This window comes from Canis lupus, chromosome 15, assembly GCF_048164855.1.
Source record: "Canis lupus baileyi chromosome 15, mCanLup2.hap1, whole genome shotgun sequence".
In the NCBI taxonomy this organism is placed as follows: Eukaryota; Metazoa; Chordata; class Mammalia; order Carnivora; family Canidae; genus Canis; species Canis lupus.
In genome coordinates, this window is record NC_132852.1 from 54,462,569 (window position 1) to 54,484,784 (window position 22,216).

The 22,216-nt window shown below is 38.4% G+C and overlaps 1 protein-coding gene across 1 annotated transcript; it reads right to left on the reverse strand.

Moving 5' to 3' along the window:
- Positions 1–15,219: 15,219 nt before the first annotated feature.
- TAS2R38 (taste 2 receptor member 38) lies at positions 15,220–16,224 on the reverse strand. The gene has a single exon (XM_072775713.1). The coding sequence runs from the start codon at positions 16,222–16,224 to the stop codon at positions 15,220–15,222; it is 1,005 nt and encodes a 334-aa protein (XP_072631814.1).
- Between the last annotated feature and the right edge of the window lie 5,992 nt (positions 16,225–22,216).

Consider the following 22,216-nt stretch of genomic DNA (forward strand, 5'->3'; position numbering starts at 1 on the left):
ATGATACCTGTCACCTTGTTATAAATTCTTAGTACTTTAGTGATTTTCTCACATGCTCAATGTACAGAGAACACTCAAGTACAAGCATCTCCATACACAGCCTAAATAATTTCCTTAGACTAACTTCTCTGCAGCTTAAGTGCTGGATCACAAGACATGGACATTTTGAGAGTTTTGAAATATTAAAATTGCCTCTTATGTACTTGGAGAGTCTTCTAAGCTGTGTGTGTGTGTGTGTGTGTGTGTGTGTGTGTTGTTGTTGTTGTTGTTGTTGCTGTTGTTTTTAATCTGATCAAACCTGATTTTCTCTGGTCACAGTGTAATTACTTGGAGACCCTGGGTAGCTATCCAGAAGGACTCCACATGTTTATTGGACCCCAGTTATGCTCACCATGTCACTATTCTAGGCAGTGTGGGTTTCAGAGACTTGACTGTTGTTACGTAGGAGCTGTCTGATTATTTAAGAGACTTGCTGATGAACTTTATCAATAAAATTAATACACTTTAGTGTCAGGTGAATTTTCTACTACAGCAAAGCATAAAATCTTTCAAGTAACACCAGAAGGGGAGAAAATGTTATAATACAAAGGAATGTCTGCAGAGGATTTGGGGGAAGCCTTCTGACTGACACAACATGGGACAGTTCTGTCTCTTGTGAAGAAATCTAAAGAAAGATCCAAATTCTTTTTCAAGGCGTTTGGAGTCCAGTGATTTCTTTAAACTTGACAACATCAGAAAAATTGCTATAGAATCAGAAGTCTGCAGTGGCCAATAAAAGTGCCACTGAAAGGTTACCGAAGAAGAAGTCAACAGCATTTGGAGTCCACAGCCCATTGCTTTGGGAAAAACATCAGGAAGGACCTTCTAGCTGCATGGTTATAAGGAATGTACCCATATATTGTTCTTTGAAAAAAGATGAGATCACTATAATCCTCATTTAGATGTTATAGGCTGAGGAATAAGACTCTCTGCTTAGTGAGTTAAATTGGACATTTCTTCTCCAGACTAAGCCATAAAAATACAGGAGAAAGTCTTTTTTAAGGAGGAAAATTGAGTTTAATGGATATAGAGTTTCAGTTTTACAAGATGAAAAGAGCTATGGTGATGGATGGTGGGGATGGTTACACAGCATTGTGAGTGCACTTACAAATGGTCAAGATGGAGAATTTTATGTATATTTTCCCACAATAAAACATTTTTTAAAAAGAGAAAAAAAAGATCTGACTTTGGTAATCTTCACATGATATTAAAATGAAAATGCAGTCTTTAGCACGTATATTCTGCAATGTAATAATTGTCTTACTAAGACAATGGAATTTGCTGTAAACTCTAATTGTCAGAGTTCATGGCAATAGAAAACCATGCCCACACCTGTTCTTAGAAAAAAATTTAAAGGATACACAGTATATAGCTAAACAAGGCTCTTCTGGGTATATTGTGGGTGTGCTATAGGGAAAACAGCGTGTGTGTGTGCGTGTGTGTGTGTGTGTGTGTGAGAGAGAGAGAGAGAAGAGAATTGAAATGGACAGTTATTAAGAACTCTTCCAAGGGAGAGCAAAAATAGGAGTCATAGAGTTTCCCTTCACTCAGCTTCTAGGATCAACTATTAAAGCTGGCAAGTATGGCACCAAACAGATGGACTACCTGTTTTCAAAATCTACACCCTGTGGTGACAATGCAGCAAAAATACCAGTGACAGTAGGAACTGTGACTGGCCACTTTGGATTGATAAGCAACCATAGATATCATGGGGTGGTATCTAGGAAGGAAACCTAGAAGAAGGGGCTCTTATGATTCATTGCTTGCTGTTTTAGAGTGGTATCAATATGACTGTTTACCAAAATAACTATATTTTATACATCACACAGAGAAAGATAAATTCTCTCTTGAGCTTTATTATTAGGCACATGGACATTTAAATGTATATATTGCCTTCATTATATATTGCAGGAATTCTTTCAAGCAGTTTAATGAGAAAACTTGGAAACTGAAAGAGACCTCGTGTTTCTTCTTAGCTTCACAGTCACAATTCTTGAAAGGATTGTCAGTTTTTACTGCCTCACCTCCCACTTTCTCCTCAGGTCACTCCAATACATATCCCACCATGACTACATCACAAAGTAATGACCCCTACTCATTAGTTAAATGCATACAGTTTGGTCTTCATATTTCCTGATCTTGAACAAGGGCCTACATCATCTTATGTTGTATACCTTTTTTTGGCCTCCATGATTCTCCTGGTTTCCCATCTTTCTCTCTAGCCTCTCCTTTTACTTTCTTCTCCTACGTGTATTCCTTAAATTGTATACTTATCTCTCTTCTCTTCTGAGTCTCACAGTTTCAGTCACTCCTAAAGTGATTCTTAAATCTTTATTCTGAGTTTCAGATCTGTGTATTTTCTGACTGGTTCAGTTTTCACTGAGATACTCCATAGGCAACCTGAAGTCAACATGTCCCTAAATTTATTAATTACTACCCTCTACTAAAGCACATTCCTCCCCTTATATTCTCTCTTGGAATGTGAAGATCATCTATTCAGCTGCCCAAATCATAAAATATGAGTCTTCTCCTTGGCTTCTCTCCTCTCCTCCCCTCCTCTTCTCTTCCCCTTCTCTTCTCTTCTCTTCTCTTCTCTTCTCTTCTCTTCTCTTCTCTTCTCTTCTCTTCTCTTCTCTTCTTTCTCTTCTCTTCTCTTCTCTTCTCTTCTCTTCTCTTCTCTTCTCTTCTCTTCTCTTCTCTCCTCTCCTCTCCTCTCCTCTCCTCTCCTCTCCTCTTCTCTTCTTCTCCTCTCCTCTCCTCTCCTCTCCTCTCCTCTCCTCTCCTCTCCTCTTCTCTTCTTTCTCTTCTCTTCTCTTCTCTTCTCTTCTCTTCTCTTCTCTTCTCTTCTCTTCTCTTCTCTTCTCTTCTCTTCTCTCTTCTCTCTCTTCTCTCCCTTCCCTTCCCTTCCCTTCCCTTCCTTTCTCTTCTCCTTTCTTCCACTCAGACTCTATGCCGTGATGACTCTGACTCAAGTCTGTCAACCTGTGTTCTTTTCTCCTTTCTCACAGCTCGCTCCTGCTCTCTCACCAGGTCTATCCTCCATCCTCTCAACAATTTCCAGAGAAACCTCTTGCCATAATCTCGCTTCAACTGTTAACTCTGCAATCAGAATGATCTTTCTAAAATACAGACTTGATTGTATCATTTCCCTGATGAAACATTTGAATAACTTTCCTTTGCTGTTAGAATAATGTTTTGGTTCCTCAATGTGGTCTGTGAATCTTTATATGTTCATTCTTTTCACATATGTTTCTGAGTGCTTGCCATGTACCAGATACTCTTCTAGGCACTTGGGATATACGTTCTGGTTTTTCTGTACATCTCTGGACACCACATATACCCACGGACTATCTGCTAGTGACATTAGACTTCTAGTTCTTTATACACTCTCTTAGATCAAGGTTTTTGTATATTCACCTGACATAGCCTTACTGAGCACATAATACGTGCAAAGCGGTAATCAAACTACCTCCTTTCTCCAAGGTGTGTGTGTGTGTGTGTGTATATATATATATATATATATATATATATATATATCCCTATATACTCTTTTTAACTAGATACTTTTCACTCATTCTTTGAGTCTCAGGTTGAAGGTGACTTCATTCAGGAAATTTTTTCTGATTCTCCTTCCTTACTCCAATTGGGTTTCAGTGCCCTTTATCTATGGACTTAAGGTATCATGTACTTTCTCCCTGAGGGCAAAGGGAAATGCATGATAATGCAGCTGTTTGCTTCCTCTGCTAGACTCTATGAAGTTGTGAAGGCAGGGGTGAGCTTATTCTTATCAGCACTATAACCCCAGAACATCCATGGTGCTTGGAACACTGCAATATGGCACTAGGTTTCTAGGCTTGTTGGATTTTTATCATTTACTTATGAGAGTGCGGTAGGGCCTATAAAATACATTTAATCAATTAAAATTTTGTGTAATATTCTTTGTGTGAGTTAAGTAGTTTTTAATAAGGATAATTTAAGAGCTAGACCATCTCTGAAGGTGGTGATTCCTGATTAGAAAGTTTCATATCTTACTTAAATAACCACCCTGAAGTAAGGATTGTGACAACAGTACTTCAAATGATAACTATCACCTCTTAGTTTATATAGAGTTAATTTATGTTCATAATTTATGTTCATATATATGATACTACACTGTGTTATTTTAAAGTAAATTGCCACATTGCAGATAATGTGACAACCCAGAATTCATAGGATGCGTGGAATAAGCCTGCTTTGGGAGCAACTAGAACTCTCTATTAGAACTGTATTATGTGGGGCACCTGGGTGGCTCAGTTGGTTAAGTGTCTGCCTTCAGCTCAGGCCATAATCCCAGGGTCCTGGGATCAAGCCAGCATCAGGCTCCCTGCTCAGCGAGGAGACTGCTTCTCCCTCTGCTTCTCCCCCTGTTTTGTGCTCTCCCTCCCCCCGCCCCTCTCTCTCAAATGAATAAGTAAAATCTTAAAAAAAAAAAAAAGAACTGTATGTATTATGTATGCTCTAACATTAAGAGTCAGGAACTGTAAGTGAGAGGTGGCAGTGGAGCCTAAAGAGGGGAAGGTTTAGAGCTTATGGGAAGGGTGTCAGGTTCTGGAGCCTACCAGGAACAGCATGGAAAGTTGGCTTCCACTTTGTACAGTGGCTCACTGAATAAATGAGAGGTCATGCTGCAGGGGATAGTCATCCACTTGGATAATGAGGACATTGCTGCATTCATAGCCAACTACTGCAGCATCAGGACAAAGAAACACTATGCTCAGTGGTCAGACTTCCTACTCAGGGTGTCTTTGGCAAAACAGAACCAAAGGATGGAAAAACTCCCCCCATGTTCCTTTATCAAATCCTATAAGATTTGACCCTTTTAATATCATAACAGTCTCATTTCCACCTTGAGTGTAGGGGAGACTCCCTAATCTCCCACTTCCAGTTTTAACACAGAGGAAAAAAAGATCAGTGGATATGTGAGAATGCAATCACTCAAAATAGGGTGAACACTGTGAAGAAAGACCTGCCATGTCTGTCGGTGACACAAAGTCATTATCAGACACAGGAAATGCTAGAAAACATCTCTTACATTTTCACTATTTTAGAGAATACTGACTGATTTTATAAAAAGAATGTGCCCTCATATCATGAAATGGACAAAGAAATGCTTTGAGATGTAGTGGCTGATGTTTGAGACAGTTTGTGGAGTGAAGGGTTCTGAACAGCAGATTAGATACAGCAAAAAAAAAAAAAATGAGAATATTTGAAGATATCACTAAGATGTCAATTCAAAATTTACAGAGAAAAAAAAGAAAGAAGTGTTATTGGAGGAGGAAGAGACTGTGATGCTGGATCCAGCAGAACTTTTATGTATGTTGTGCTGTGCTTTGCCAGGGAAGAACGTGAAACTGATATTTATAAGAGCTGTAATGGTCAAAGAAATTGTGAGAGAAAGTGTAAGTGAAAAAGGCTGAAAGTTAGGCAAAATCAATGAAAAGGGATCCAAATCTACATAAACTGGGGCTTTGTTTAAAAAAGAAGAAAAAAATATATATTCCAGAGGCCTCTAGGTAGAAAAACCTATGAAGGAAGTAAAATACTATGTGTGTTTCAGATTTTTGTTCAAAAATCCTAAGTCCCAGAAGGTAAGTCAATGTCTAGAGTTTTGATGGAGATGCTCAGGAACTAATAACTGAAATACATGACAGAGTTGAACTTAAACTTGCTCATGGGATGTGGCTGCTAAAACTCAGAATTTGGAGCCCAACCCCTGCTCTTTCCATATGGTGAGCACCTAGTACTTGTCTGTGGTCACTGCGATCCAGGACTAACTGATGGGAAGCCTGATGGGAGGCAAGACTCTACCCTTCTCTTTAGTCCCTAAACTCAGCAGCCTTCAGGAGAATTCCTCAGGGCAATATTCTTGCTCTGCGCCCATCAATAGGAAAATGACATCAGACTAGAAGAATCCATTATAACATTCTGGGTAATTTGACTTAAATAGTATCTTCTGAAGAGTTTCTCTCTTGGTTTCCTCTCTAGTTCCTCATCTCTTGTGAGTAAGTGCCCAAACAGGAAAACACCTCACACCACACGAGAGTGAGGTCATAGATTGGTAGCAGAGGTCATGGGCTGGCAGCCCACAGATTGCATTCAGCATGCAGCTGTGTTTTGTTTGATCTCTTCAGTGTTTTAAAAAAATTGAGTCAACATTTTGAAATTTTGGAGCTTTCAACACATAGCCAAGTATTTAGAAGTTCTGATACTGCTGAGAACACATTCCCACAGGGAGCAGTGGGCTGGAGGCTGGAGCAGGAATCTGGACTCACCACGTCTGTTTCCAGTGCTACCTCAGTGGAAGGAGTTTAGTTGGTAGCTATTGTCATGCTTGCAAAACTGTTTTTTTTTCTTAGAGTAGAGCAAGAGTTTAAAGTCAGACCTCTACTGAAAGGGGGAAATCAGGATGAGGCCATATGCTGCTAGAAAAATGGGAGACAATGCATTTCTTTGTGAAAAGCAAATAATACTTTATGTATTGAAAGTGCAAAATATGTCTTTGCCAAAAAATAAAGTTTAAGATACCATTACAAAATAAAGAACAATTGCTATATAGAAAAGATATCTGATGAAAATTTAATTAAGTGGAAGAAAGAATTAGAATTTCTATAGGATTAATTTCTGAATGAAAATAAAATAGGTCTTGCTTTTGTAAAAAAAAAAAAAAAAAAAAAAAGTGGCCATAAAACTTTTACAATGCTCTGAAAGATTGTCTGTGGAGTGAAGGAGAAATTATATGACTACCTTATAGCTAGAAATACTGTGGTGTTTTGAATATTGAAGATGGTGGAGCACTTGCTAGAGAAGAATGAACCTATGATATTTTATTTTTTAGTTTTTTTAAGCTGCTACAAGCAATTTATTTTATTTCCGAAGTCATTCAACTCCTATCAAACATCATTCTAACTGTACATGTTCAAAAGGCTAAATGGAATTTAGAGTGTTAGATTTCTTTATTTAAAATTTAAATTCAAGTTAGTTAATATATAGTGTAGTATTGATTTCAGGAGTAGAATTTAGTGGTTCATCACTTACGTGTAACACTCAGTGCTCATCCCAATGAGTACCCTCCTTAATGCCCATCGCCCACTTAGCCCATCTTCCCACCCACCTCCCTCCATCAACCCTCAGTTTGTTCTTTGTGTGTGCTATTTTATAATCGCAGCTGATTCATTCAAGAAAAAATGTTGTATTAAACTGAACATAAAAATAAATAAATAAATAAACTGAACACAAAACACAAAATATATGATACTGAGACAATGTTTTAAATCAACTGAAAAAATACCAATTGAAAATTAGAAATGTTTAATTGTTAGATTATATTTTAATAATTTTATAATGCTTTTGATTTGGAGTTAGAAACCTAATTCTTTTTCTTTTGCAGATTACAATTTTAGATTAATAATGTTCATTGAGATATAATATTGTGCACTGAGATTTTAACTAGAAACATTTAGTTGCATTCTGCTTCATAATGGAAAATAGTTGTTTTCAAGTATAGATTTTTAAAAATGTGAATAGAACATTTGATGAACAATTTTGAAATTAGAAACATATGTTGGAAATTAATCTTTTATTTTGTAACTTTAGAAATTTATTTAATGTCATCTGTTTCACTTATGAAAAATTTTAGCATAGAAAATAGGTTAGATTATTTAGTGTTAAATAAGTTTTCCAAAATCAGACTTTTAGTAGAAAGAATGAATCCGATTTATACAATTGTGTATCTACGTGTAAATGTCCTAACAAAGAAGTATCCAGAGTGCTTAAATTGTGTGTAATGTTAACAAAAACAGGGCTGAGTCTTTGATGCAATTTTTCAAAAAATGTATCATGTAACATTTCAGAGGTATAAAAAGGAATAAAGAATAATATAATAAGTGCCCATCCATCTCTTAATCTCAGAAATGAAACATCAAAACATAATTAAAATTCATCTTGTACTACTCACCAAGAGCATTCCACTTCTCTTCCACCACCAGTAACCACTCTCCTGAATTTGATGTTTATAATTCTTGCATATTTTTTCATACTTTGTTACACACTTAATTATCTCTGTATAATATATTGTGGTATATTCTAGGTATTTAAGGCCTACATAGATGGGATTGCATGAATTGTCCTAAAACATGCTTTTCTCATTTGACAGTAAATTTGTGAATTCACTGCTGTGTTGTATACGATCTCATGCATATGTCACAATTTATTCATCTGTTCATCTATCAGTAAATACTTTGGTGTTTCAAATTTAGTCAGTGTTGTAGCTGAGATTTGAAACTATCAGGCTTTAGGACTCTAGAACCCCTATGCTTAATTAATCACTGACTACATTATTCCCTGACTACACTATAAATTGTCTCTCTGAAAGTTTCTATTCTAGAAGCAACGAGTGGCAAGAAAAAGCATCTCTACCTGATATTCAAAGTCATTGTGCAAAGATCCAAATGGAAAAAGAAACATACAAAATAGTGCAGTAGAAAAATCCAGGTTTACACAAAACTAAACTCTGTATAAACAACTGCTCGGATCCATTGAGTGTTAGGCTAACTTCAGAGAGTCAAATATCACCTCCCCCAGGAATCTTACTAATCATTTCAATAAGTGTGAGGTTGGAATGTTTGGAATGAATGCTGGAAATTCTTAGTTCATAGATGGGTGGTTAGTTTTCTCATGCTTCCTTTGTTTTTTGTTTTTGTTTTGTTTTATTTTTTTACATTTTTAAAATTTAAGTTCAATTTGCCATCATATAGTATAACACCTAGTGCTCATCCCATCAATCATGCTTCCTCTGGGATATTTGCATATGTATGCATGCTTTCACTTAGGAAGATTTCAATGGCCTTTCTGGTCAAACTAAAAGGATCCAGAGGACCTGAATTGTGTCTGTACTTGGCAGATCTGGTTCTCACCAAAATAGGGAAGCACATACTTTATTATCACTAGCTCTTTTTTTTTTATTTCCCCTATGTCCACTTTTAGCATGAATATCCCTCAGCTATACACAGAAAATTTGCTGGATGATGAGGAGAAATTATCTCGAGTGAGGGAGACTTGGAGCATTTCCACCAAGTACTTACAAAAGTAGTTGTGCATATTTAGAGACTACTTTGTAAGAGGGTTTAGGATTGTCTCCTATACCATCACCTCCTCTTCCCCTCACCCCCTTTAAAAAGCATAATACCTTCTCAGGAAATGAACCATGAGAAGCTGCTGGATTTCATGTCTTACAAATTTTTCTTGGATCAAGTTAGAAAAGAGGTTTTGGTAGATTTTGATAGGCTTAGAATGGATTCATCGAATATGGTCAGAGGGCAAGATCCTGGTACATATCTTAGTTGGAGCATGAAGAGCAATTATTTCTGGGTGGAGGGGGAAAAAAGGTATTAGGAAGGCAATAAACAAAAATCTAGTCCATTCCGAGCAACCATTCTCACTACCTCTAATTGCTCCGCCTAACCTTGCCAATATATTTTCTTCTAACTTTATGACCAATTGAAGATTTACATTTACATTACATTACATTTTTCAAGATAGATTCTCTTTTGATGACCACAGGTCTATTGGTTCTATCTTCTAATCTGAATTTCAGTTCTTTGTTTCCAAAATTATGCTGTTTTCCAAATAGATAACCTGATATCAATCCATCTGCAGGAAGTTCCAAACCACATATACCACTTTCTTCAAACTCATTCCCACTTCTCTTCTCAACTTCTTTATTTTTGTTAGTTATTACATCATATTACAACACACACACTGGAAACTTCCTTGAATCTTCCTTTTTTTGTCTTAAGATGCTAGTTGATGTTTTTTGAAAGCTCTTTCATATTTATTCCATCTACTCCATTTCTACTGCCCCATTCTAGTCCAAATCTTTAACTGCAGTTGAAGTTCAAATGGTTTAAACTCTTTCCCTCCTCCTCTTCAAACCAATATTAGACAAATCTTTATAAAATTATTGCTGTAATCATATCACTTCCCTATTTAAAGTTCTTTTATAACCATTAACGTGAACAAGTCTCAACTCTTGAGTCTGGGAGAAGATATCTGTAAACTACATATATGATAAGGAATCAATATCCAAAATATAAAAAAGGAACTCATACAATTCAAAAGCAAAAGAATAAATAACCTGATTAAAAATGGGCAGAGGACTTGAATAGACATTTTTCCAAAGAAGACATACAAATAGCTAACAAGTACACGAAAAGTTTCTCAATATCAAAATCAAAATCATCATCATCATCATCATCATCATCAGGAAATGCAAATCAAAACCACAGTGAAATACCATTTCACACCTGTTAGAATAACTACTATCAAAAAGACAAGAGCTAACAAATACTAGTGAAGATGTGGAACATTTGTGCCCTGTTGGTGGCAATGTAAATTGATACAGTTACTGTGGGAACCAGTATGGGGGAATCCTCAAAAAGTTATAAGTAGAACTACCATATGATCTAGTAATCTTACTTCTGGGTATATGTCTAAAGAAAATGAAAACAGGGCATTGAAGAGATATCTACATTCCTATGTTTATCGTAGTATTATTCACAGTAACCAAGACATGGAAACGATCTAAGTGTCTATCAGTGGATGAATGGACAAAGAAAATGTGATATGTATTATTCAGATGGAAACCTTGCAATCTGTGACAATATGGATGGATCTTGAGGGCATTTACTAATAAAATAAGTCCAACAATGATAACTACTGTATAATCTCACTTGTTTTTAAGATGTAAAATCATTGCACTCATAGAAACAGAGAAAGATGGTGGTTGCCAGGGGCTGCGCTGGGGGGAAAGGAAGGGGAAAATGTTGGTCAAAGGCTACAGACTCTCAGTTATTAGTTAAATAAATTCTGGGGATCTAATGTACAACATGATGACTATAGCTGACAATACTGTATTGTATATTTGAAGTTTCTATGACAGTAAAGATTAAATATTTTCACCATAACCAGGAACAGCAGAAAAATGGAAATTATGTAAGATAAAGGATGTATTAACAAACTTTATTGTGGTAAACATTTTGCAAACTGTATGTATACCAAGTTATCACACGTACATCTTAATGTTACAAATGTTGTATGTCAATTACATAAGCAAGCTGCAAGGGAATACAATATATTGAACCTTGTGAGATAGCATGTTTAGCAGAAAGTTAAAGCTTTAAATGTTTATGTTAGAACAAAAAAAAATTAAAGTCAATGATCTAAATCTCTGCCTTGAGAAGCTAAAACAGGCAGAGAAATTAAACCTACAAAGTAGAAAGAGGAAAATAATAAATAATATAATGGTACTGAGTAGAAAAATTAAAAGTAAAGAAAATCAAGTGAAACAAGAAGTTTATTTCTTGGAAATATCAATAAATTGATAAATCTCTAACTAGAGTGATGAATTAAAAAGAGAACAAAAGTTCTCAACTTGGGAATGAAAGAGGATAGCAAAACAAATGCTATAGACATTAAAATGATAATAAAGGAATATTATGATCCAATTTATGGCAATACATTAAAAAACCTAGATATAATAAGTAAATTCTTTGAAAAATGCAACTTTCCAAGAGACACAAGAAGAAATTAAAAATCTTTATAGTACTATACCTATTCAATAAATTGTAATTTGAATAATTTAGAAAACCTCCCTAAACAGGAAATTTCAGGTCCATAAAATTTCTGATTAATGCCACCAAATATTAAGGGAAAGATAATACCAATTTTATACAAAATCTTAAATGAAATTAAGATGGATGAAACATTTCCTAACTTGTGTTATGTCAGAATAACTCTGATACCAAACCTGAGAATGGTATTAAAAATATAGAGGTGAGTATTCCTCATGAACATAGATACAAAAATTTTTAACAATATATTAGGAAGTCAAATAGAGCAACATATAAAATAATAATACATTTTGATTGAGGGCTTGTCCCAGGAATATAAGATTGATTTAACATTTAAAAATTATTCAATGCAAATGCTTATGTTAACAAAATAGAAGAGGGAAGTTATTTTATACACACACACAATGCTACCAAACTCCCACAAATTAATTTTAAAAACCCATTCAATATAAAAAGGGCATCAGCTGTACTTAAATAATAAAATTTTTTAAAAGATCAAACAAATAAAAAAAAATCAAACAAATCAGTCCCTTTATAATACAAGATATACAAATGGTCAAAAAGCACATGAAAAGTTGCTCCATATCATTAGTTATCAGGGAAATGCAAATTAAAACCGCAATGAGACACCATTCACCCTGCTAGAGTGGCCAAAATTTCCAAAGACTGGTAATACCAAATGCTGGTAAGAATATGGAATGACTCTGTTACATTATTGATAGGAGCATAAAATGTTTGACTAACTTCGGAAAACCCCTTTGCAGTTTTCTTATGAAGTTAAGTGTACATCAATTTAACAATCCAGTAATTCTACTCTTAAATATTTATCTAAGAGAAATGAAAAGATGGATTTAAGAACATTAAAAAAAAAACTTTATTCATGGGGCACCTGAGGGGTTCAGTTGGTTAGGCATCTGACTCTTAGTTTCAGCTTGGGTCAAGATCTCAGGGTCATGGGATTGAGCCCTGCAATGGGCTCCACACTTGGCCAGGAATCTGCTGGAGATTCTCTCTCTCTGTCTTCTTCTGCTCCATCCCCCCACTCATGCCCTCTTTTCTCCCTAAAATAAATAAATAAATCTTAAACAAATACTTTGTTTGTAATAGCCCCAAACTGTGACCAATACAAATGTTTATCAATAGTAAGTGAATAAACAAGCTATGACTCATGCAGTATTAAGGATCAAAGACATTATGTTGAACAAAAGTAGAGGAAACAAAGGAGTATTTACTATAGGATTTATATAAGAACAGGCAAAACTAACCTATGGGAAGAAATGAGTATAGTGGTTGCCCAAAGTGGATGGGGATTGACTAGAAGAGGAATACTGGATCTGTCTGTGCTAATGAAATACTGTATATCTTATTTGGAGTGTCACTTAGGTGCCTGTGTACGTTTATTTCACATAGTACAATGTTGTACATTTAGCATCTGTGCATTTTGCTGTACATAAATTCTACCTAAACATGAAAAAATACTATAAACAAATATTGAATTCTAGTTAGCCATTTTGCCTTTTGCAGTGCTATAGGATAACAATTTCAAAACTATATAATCTAGGTATAAGCAAATGAGCAAATATATTAAGCATAAATGGAATGTATTTCTCGTGGTAAGACAAGGGAGTTACAAGTGTGTAAAAAGGAAAAGTAAAGGGAATCATGTATTATTGGATTAGAACTGGAAGTATCTGTGTGGGGGACTGAAGAGAGAAGTGGGGTAAAACAAATAATGAGTGAATGTGGGTAAAGGATATATGGGAACTCTTGCAACTTCTCTATAAATTTGAAATTGTATCAAAATATAATGTTAAAATGAAGCCATGGAGAGGAGTCAGAGGTAATGGAGACTGGTTCACAGAGAATTTATACAAAAAGAAAAAAGCAAAATAAGGAATGTTCTCTATTTTCTTGTACGATCACATTTTCCCAAGTACTCTAGGGGAAAAAGGAATTTTAAAAAGGGCACAAGACAGGGCACCTGGGTGGCTGAGCTGGTTAAGCTTCTGACTCTTGGTTTCAGCTCAGGTCATGATCTCAGAGTCATGAGATAGAGCCCCACGTTGGGCTCCTCCTTCAGCGTGGAGTCTACTTGTCCCTCTCCCTCCTCCTCTACCTCTCTCCCACTCCCCCTGCTTGCTCTCTCTCTCTCAAACAAATAAACAAATAGATAAAATCTTTAAAAATAAAAAGGTCATAAAACAAGTCTTCCACGGGAGGGTCTGACATCATTCAGCTTAAGACAAAAGGCATCTAGAGCAGTGGTTCTCAACATTGGCTACAACCTGGAATCACCTGAGGGCTTTAAATGATTCATGGGTTCTACTTCTAGAGATCTGATGAAATTGGCCTGATGTGCGGCCTGGGCACTGAGATTTTAAAAAGCTACCCAGGCGATTTTAATGTGCAGCCAAGAGTGGGGACCCCTGTCTTGCAGGGAAATCTAGGACAACTTTGGTGTCCACCAAGGAAAGGAAACCAGATGCAGTTACAAATTGTGTAGCTTGTGGAGGTGACAAAATGTTAGTTGGTTTTGGAGGTTTTGGATAACTGAGAGGAGGAATTGGATGCTGGAGAAGAGGAAGTAGTTGCTCAGCATCTCCCACAGCTGGCAGAGCTATGAGCCTCTGTGGATGACCTGCTATGCTTTTGAAGCCCATCAAGATTTACAGGTCTTATATATCTTTTTCTCTGCTGAGTCTTGTAGGATCCAATTTGAGGAGAGCCTTCCTGGCTATGCTCCTGTGCAGACAGAGAATGCTGAATCTCTGTGTCTCTCAGCAAGACTATTTTGGCAGGTTCCAATGTTTGGTACCAGGCAAAGCACTGTATTCAAGGGCAAATAAAGCAGAGTCAGAAGGCACATTCTAGGGCTGGTATCCTGGGTACCCACCAAGCAGATATCTACCTCTCTTTCTTCTTACTATAAAAGTAGGTTGAATGTACATTTCTGAATTGGTGTATTTTCAGGCAAAATGACCCCTATTCTCTGGTTCCTGTAGGAGTTTTAGTGTAGTACCTCTTGAAGCTGAAGTGATGACACTTGATCTTCCAAGTCTGTCTTTCCGTATCTTGCACTTCCATGAAAATTGTGGAGTTTGAAGAGGATTGTGTAATTGCTGTAGTAGTGAATATTTTCAAATATTTAGCTAGCACCTGTTTTAAGAAATAGGTTTAGCAGTCATATGAAAAGCCAACCATGTTATCTTGGGGTTTAGATAGTATTTCATAAGAGGTCATTGGTCATGGTTTGGTTCATATCAAGCACTAATAAACCCGCAGTATACAAAGCATGTACACTGAGTATCTCACCTCTCTATTTCATTCATTTTCAAAGCTTGGAGAACCCATGCATGGTATCCTTGCCTAGGCTATGGATAGAGCTTTAATTATTTTATTCTGCTATAAGTAGAGAGACTCTCAATTATGTCCACAGAAGAAATTGGAATAAGTTTCTGAAGGCTTCATGAATAATTGGAGGCATATTCGTGAAGAGCCCATTTTGTGTCTGCTCTCAACATAGATCTGGAGTCCTGAGATCTGCCCTGTGGCCTGCCCTTACCTTAAGGCTGCTCTGAACCCAGAGTAGAATGGTCTCCACAGCTCTCCTCAGCTTGGCATTGCCTGAGATCAGGATGGCTGCATGTATAGAGGGACAAGCTGCTAGGATCCCTACACAGATCATTACCCCGATCTTGTTGTGCCACACCATGGTTAAAGGCACTGAGATAAGGGCAACACAGAATGACACCACATAGAGGCAGAGAAAGGAGATGAGAGATATGAGTGCTTTGATATGGGCCTCCAGGCTGGGGTCACCGGAGTCTTTGGTGTTGGCCTTCATTGTTCTCATGTGCCTTCCCAGAGAGATAATCAGCACCCCAGAAGAAACCAGAAAAAACATGAAAGGAGGGATTGACCCCAGGGTACAGAAGATGGAGGAATAATAGAAATTGAGTTTTACAATTTGTGAATTAAATTCTGTATTATTCATGAGTAGCACAGTTGTGAATGCAAAGCCAGATCTACTAAAGAAGTCCCCCAAACAGAGGAGAGTGCAGGCAGAAGAGAAAAGCATGGCACCCAGGAGCATCTGGGGTGCCTTCCTGGAGACCCAGTTTGCCAAGCAGAGAAGGAGGGTATGAGAGAAACGGACAATCTTGGAGCAGTAGAAAAGACTGAGACAGGTGGTGAGCCAGAGCCCAGCTTGGTTTGTGATCATCCAGAGCATGATGATGGTCTGGTAGCTGAGGCTCAGTGGGTCTTTCATCCGCTGGAAGTATGTAAGCTGGATGGCATCCAGAAACAGCAGCCCATGCAGGAAAAGTCGAGTGAGGCTGAGACTCAGAAGGATAAGATCGCAGTTGCTCAGTGGCTGCCTCCTCACCACATCCCAAAAATTCACCAAGAAAATGAAGGCATTGGTCAGGATCCCCACTGCGAGCTCCAGTACTGAAAGGAACATAAATGCACTCTTGACTTCATAGGACACAGTTATAACAGGAGTCAGAGCCAACATGATGTCTCTTCTTACTTGGCTATCTAAGGCTCAACATACCACCCAGCAAAGAAGGGTCAGTGTGCATTATAAGCCAGGAACTCTCCTTCACAAGGCATCAGGCTCTTGCCTGATCTGTCCCAGAGTGAATGCATAAAAATTTCTGAAAGCAAACTTAGAGGGATATTGTTGCTTTCGAATATCTCTTGGATACACACAAGGGCTCACTGTAAGAGTAGAAGAATGATGGTTCTTTCTCTTGGGTGATGCAGAAGCTTTTAATAAACTCAGGTGTGTCCATGCAGTGTCCCTCACAGCATCAGGGATGCAAATGAGACAGGGTCTCAGTTTCCCAAGTCTGGTTTTGCATGCCCATCTGGACCTGCACGGGAGGAGGGGGGAGTGGGATTTGCTTATGAGTTTGAAGGGAACTGGCAGCAGGCAAAGCATATCTTCTTGATGAACTAAGGTTTGAAATGGTGCCTCTTTCCATTTGCATGCCTTCTTCTATCACCTCTGAGGCATGACTCTTCTCATAGACTTTGTTTTTAATGGGGACAAATAGATGGTTCCTCGCCCGGGATTAGCCATGAGTTATGACTGCTGTTGCTAAAATTTCATTCAAACATCATCATTATGCCAAGCACTGTGCTGGCAAGAGGAGCATTGCTATGAACAAGGTCAGCACCTGCCATGAAGGGATAGGGCAGGGGGTGGTCTGGCCTGGCTTATTGCAGAAGCCTTTTAATTTTTCACTCTGCTTTCTACCCCCATTCCTTTATCCCATTTTCTACAAAGCAATAATAGCAATCCTGTTAAAATATAACTAAGATCATGTCAAGGCTTGCTCCGTTCAAGCCTTTCGGGGCCTCTCAATTCCCTCACCATAAAAGCCAAGTCCTTACAGTGGTCTATGAGTCCTTCCTACCTAATCAGGGCCTCTGTCCCTTCTCAGATGTCATCCATGATACTTGCTTCCTCCTTCCTCCACACCAGCCATATGGGCCTCCTTCATGTTCTGTGAACTCACCACACATGCTGCCACCTCAGGACTGGTGTGCTTGCCCTTCCCATTGCCCAAATTGCTTTTCCCATACCTACACAGGTGTTTCAATTTCTTCCCAAGGGTCACCGTATCAGAGGGACCTTCCTGATCATCCTGTGGATGGTATCTCTTACCCACATCTTGGATGTTTGTAATTATAGTTACCCTCTTGTATATTCCTGCACATGCAGTTATTCATTGCCTAACCTACACCTCACTAAAAATACAGGCTTCATGAAGACACATAGCAGGGACCCAAGAAATATTTTTTTGAATGGATTAAATGCCCACAAATGAAGTGTTTATTAGTCTATAACATCCCTATGGGTTATATCTAGGACAGTTTTAACATTCCAAGGCATTATATTAACATATGCTAATGTACTTGGCTGTAATTTCTGAAGTCTAGCTCTCTCCCCTTTTAAATATTTCCAAATATTTGAGGTATTTGGGCCTTCTGGCATCTTTAATTCTGCTTGATCTCTAAAGGAATATGAGCTGATTTTCTGGTCCTTTCTGCAAGCTCTGTAAAAATTCAGGCTAGTTAACTCAGTGGAGATTTGGAGAGCTGATTATTTAGAGACCAGAGGTTGTTTCATAACATTTCTGCCTCACCTGGTGCTTCTTTTTCACTCTTACAAATGCTTTAGCTTTTCCAGTTCTTTTATTGTTGTCTTTCCTGCTTCATTTGGTCTCTCACTTGTTTTGTGGAGTAATGGAAAGGAGCAGTTGAATGGTTGGTTTGCAATCTGTCATATGGTAACATTTCCTCTAAGAGGTGGAATTTTTTTTTTACCTCTACTCTTCTACTTGCTCAGCTTCCTGCCTCACTGGCCATTTTTGCTAGCTTTTCACAGTCTGGCTCTAGAAAGTATGCTCCTGTGAGTGAGCTTGTAGTTCTGTAAAGCATCTTGAGGAAGGGTGTTCTGTGTTCCAGAGAGCCTCTGGAACCAGACTCCTGAAGGTTGAGGCCTGACTGCTACTTTCTCTCTGTGTGACCTTGGCAAATGATTGAATTTTCTATATTTATCTCATATGAAATGGAGATGATGATCAGAATAACATCCAGCTCAGAGAACTGGAAGGATTACCTGAATTGACACATACTACAAGCTTGGCATTGTGCTTGCCACATGACATCGGATCAATAAATGTTAACTATAGGACCACTGCATCATCTAGCAATCATTCTTCTGGGATATATAGCCAAGGGGAATGACGTGGGTACCTTGAAGAGGTATCTGTGCTCCCATGTTCATTGCAGCATTATTCCCAATAACTGAGATTTGGAAACAACCTACGTGTCTATCAGTGGATGAATGGATGAAGAAATGGTGGCATTGGGATGCCTGGGTGGCTCAGTGGTTGAGTGTCTGCCTTTGGCATGATCCAGGTCCAAGGACTGAGTCCCACATCAGGCTCCTCACAAGGAGCCTGCTTCTCTCTCTGTTTATGTTTATGTCTCTGCCTCTCTCTGTGTGTGTCTCTCATGAATAAATAACTAAAATATTAAAAAAAAGAAATTGTGGCATATACATACAACGGAGTATTATTCATTCTCAAAAAAGGAGATCCTGCCATTTGCAACAATATGGCTGAACCTGGAGGACATTATGTTAAGTGAAAGAAGCCAGTCACAGCAAGAAATATATTGCATGATACCACTTATATATGGAATCTAGAAAGAGTTGAATTAATAGAAACAGAGAGTAGAATGGTTGCTATTCAGGGTCATGGTTGGGGGTGATGGGGAAATATTGGTTAAGGGGTAACCTACTTTCAGGAAGTGTGGAGGCTGGGGACTCATCCCCATGTCTCCAATGTCCCCAGATAATTGGACAACGAAATGGGCCCCAATAAACTGGAAAAATCTTATAATCACTGCCATTTTCCCAGAAGTTCAAACCAGCTTGGGACCCAGAACCCGCCTCTCGTTATCTAACAGCTCCCACCAGGGGGCACCAGACCACTGTGTAGCCTGGAATTCCTGCATGCTTACTGTGCAGGCCACGCCCAGCCATTTACATGATCTTGAGAAAATGTGGCCCCATATCTTACAGAATTGAAATTGTAAACTCCACTTACTACTCTATAGTAGGATGAATATCCTTTAATCTCACAGGTACCCTGTGAAGACCGTATGCTACTTCCACTTTATTGACAAAGTAGAGTTTCAGGAAGGTTAAATAGTTCAATATCTTTGCCAGGATAACTAAAGTACTAAGTGAGAAGCTGGGTTTCTAATTCCAGACATTCTGATTTTATGTTTGGTGTTCTTTCTCCTAAGTCTAGCTACCAATCTGTAGAGTGGGGTGTAATGGGTATCCTTATTTGAGTAAAATGTCTGGTAACATTCTTTCCAACCTGAGTTTATTTGAATGGGTTTATTTTGGGGGGTGGCAGTTGAGCCCTTGTGAACTACCTCAGAGTAGAAGTAGGGGCAGGGATTGAGGGAAAGATGAATAATCATTCTATTTTCAAGAAAGATAGAAAAGTTGAGTCTGGTGGGTTCATATCCCAGGGAATGACTATTCTTACAGGGAAAGGTATGGGGGAAATCTCTGTTGGCTCGGGTAAGGTCATTGAAAGAAAATGTCTATCTACCTAGGAGGTTAACATAGCTATTAGCAATGTATAAATATAAGTATAAATGAAATTCTTTAGAATGTCTTTGAGGAGATCTGGGCTGAGGCCTTTTTTTGATGCCCTCCTATAGACTTCCTACATCTTCTTTGCTTCCATACCACCACTTTGTCCATAGTGCTATTATATTGCTTACTATATTGATCAAAATAGGCATTGGTTTAGAAGTGTGTACCCCAATTACACTGAGTTGTTCAAAAGTAGGGATTGCATATTATTCATTCTTTGCTCCTCATGATATATGACATCCAGCTAGATTTTTGTTCATTTACTTGGTCATTCGCTTTCAGTTCAGGGCGGTGATGTGATCAATTGTGCTTTCTGATGAATGTAGTATGTGGGCCCTGCTTGAATGTAGATGAATTCACTCCTGGAATTCAAATGTGTTTTCTGCACTGAAGATTAAAGGCTGAAAATCTCTCATAGCCTATGCCATTCAGGAAAGCACTCATCCTAAGGGAAGAAAGAATTAGGCAGTGAAATTTAGCCCAGAAACAACTGGAGCCACCAGCTCATAGGCAGGATTCTAAGGGATGTGGTGTTTGTCCTTAGATCTTGTCCTTTATCTGACCTTATGGGCTTCTGTCTGAACCCAAAGGGTATGTTAAGCAGCTTCTTTTTGCTGCAAGGAGTAAAGATTCATTTGGGTCATCTCCAGTAATGCAAATTTACTATCAGTTACACCAGACCATGGAGATCATTATCAGCAGAGAACTTGTGGGAAATGCAAACTCTTGGGGCTCACTTAGAACCATTGAGCCAAAATCTCTGAAGGTGGAGCCTGGTGATCTGTTTTGACAAGCCATTTAAGTGGTTCCAGTGCTCACTAACATTTGAGAACCCCTGGGGTAAAAGGGCATAAGGGACTTCCCAGGATCCCAGCAGTAGCCCCACCCGAGTCTGGAACAGGGCTCTGGCACTGGCTATCTATTCAGAATCTGTGTTTTAGCAGTAAGAGTCAATTGCCATTCACTTGGCTGATCCACCATAGTGAGATTCAGGCTGTTGCTAGAAATTAAAGACAGTTGTTAATGCTTTTAGACAGCACAGAGCCAAGAGCTCCAGGAATTCCCAAACCCAGCTCTGCCAGTCACTCTTATTACATGTAGGGTGTGTATCACTTTATTAAAAGCTAGACCAGTGTCTGAAGAGTCCCGAGGCAGAGCTGTATGTTGAATGGAGCACATTGGATGGAGCATGCAGTTGACTTAGGCAGAGTCCACACGTCCAACTTGCCACCATGCTCACGATGGGTTTTGCTGATTGCCTACACTCTCCATTACCAACAGAACCCCTGTGTTATTGGCTGTGTCAGTATTCCCATCTAAAAATAAACTGCATTTCCCATCTTTCTTAGATATAGGAACAGCATTTGGGACACAAGAAGTAGTTATTGGGTGGAATATTTTAGAAAACCCTTGTTGCCTTTTCTTCTTTCTGTGCCAACACTTGAATGTTATGGTTGGGGCTCTGACCGTGAGGGAAAAGCCAAGAGAATTGCAAAGCCCTCTCTCTGAATTCTTTGAGTACTTGAAATCACATCAGCAACTAGTCTGCTCCAGGCTTCTTCCCTGAGAAAGGTAATCTCTTTATGGTTTTAAGTCATAAGGCTTGAGCCACCATTACTGAAAAGTGAATGCCATTACTAGCTGATAATTTGCCTGCAAGAAGGGCCCTGGGAATCTGTCTGTCTGTCTAAGCCTGGAAATGGTATGGAGGGAAGGACAGACAGCCTTGCCTCTGTCTGTCTAAGTGTGCTTGTCACAGAGAGGCAAGAATCAGGAAGCACAAGAGAGGAAACAAAAGGAAGGATGTTTCTGCTTCCTGCATTTTAAAGCCTATTTTGTCCACTCATGGTTGTCAAAAGGATGTGGGCAGAGTGGTACTGGTATGGGGAGAGGAGGTTCAGGATTGTCTCACTCTTATTTCTGATTCTTTCTCTTTACATTTTGCTCTTACTACTAATTGATCCTGCTGCAAGTTCTCTCTGTGTCTCACACTCAGAAAATCTTTGTAAGAGACTGGTTGAAACAAGGATTTGCTGTCTTTGGATTAGGTGCGCATCCCTGGTCTAGTCATGGGATCTGGTACCAGCGTGGTGGAGGTATTAACATGATTTATCCTTAAATCCTGGTGATTTATCCTTAAATCCTGGGCCCCTTCTTAAGCTTCATTTTGTTCACTAAAGTGAATTAAGGAAGAGGAGGTTTTCAATAAAAGTGGATAGAACTGTAAGACATTCTGTTTCTCTGTGACGCAATAATGTAGGAGAACACTGTTCAGCCTTGACACCTTGAGAGGTTCTCTGTCCAGCAGAGACAGGGA

Excerpts from the sequence above, each read along its gene's own strand:
- TAS2R38 (XM_072775713.1), bottom strand. The coding sequence starts at position 16,224 with ATGTTGGCTCTGACTCCTGTTATAACTGTGTCCTATGAAGTCAAGAGT.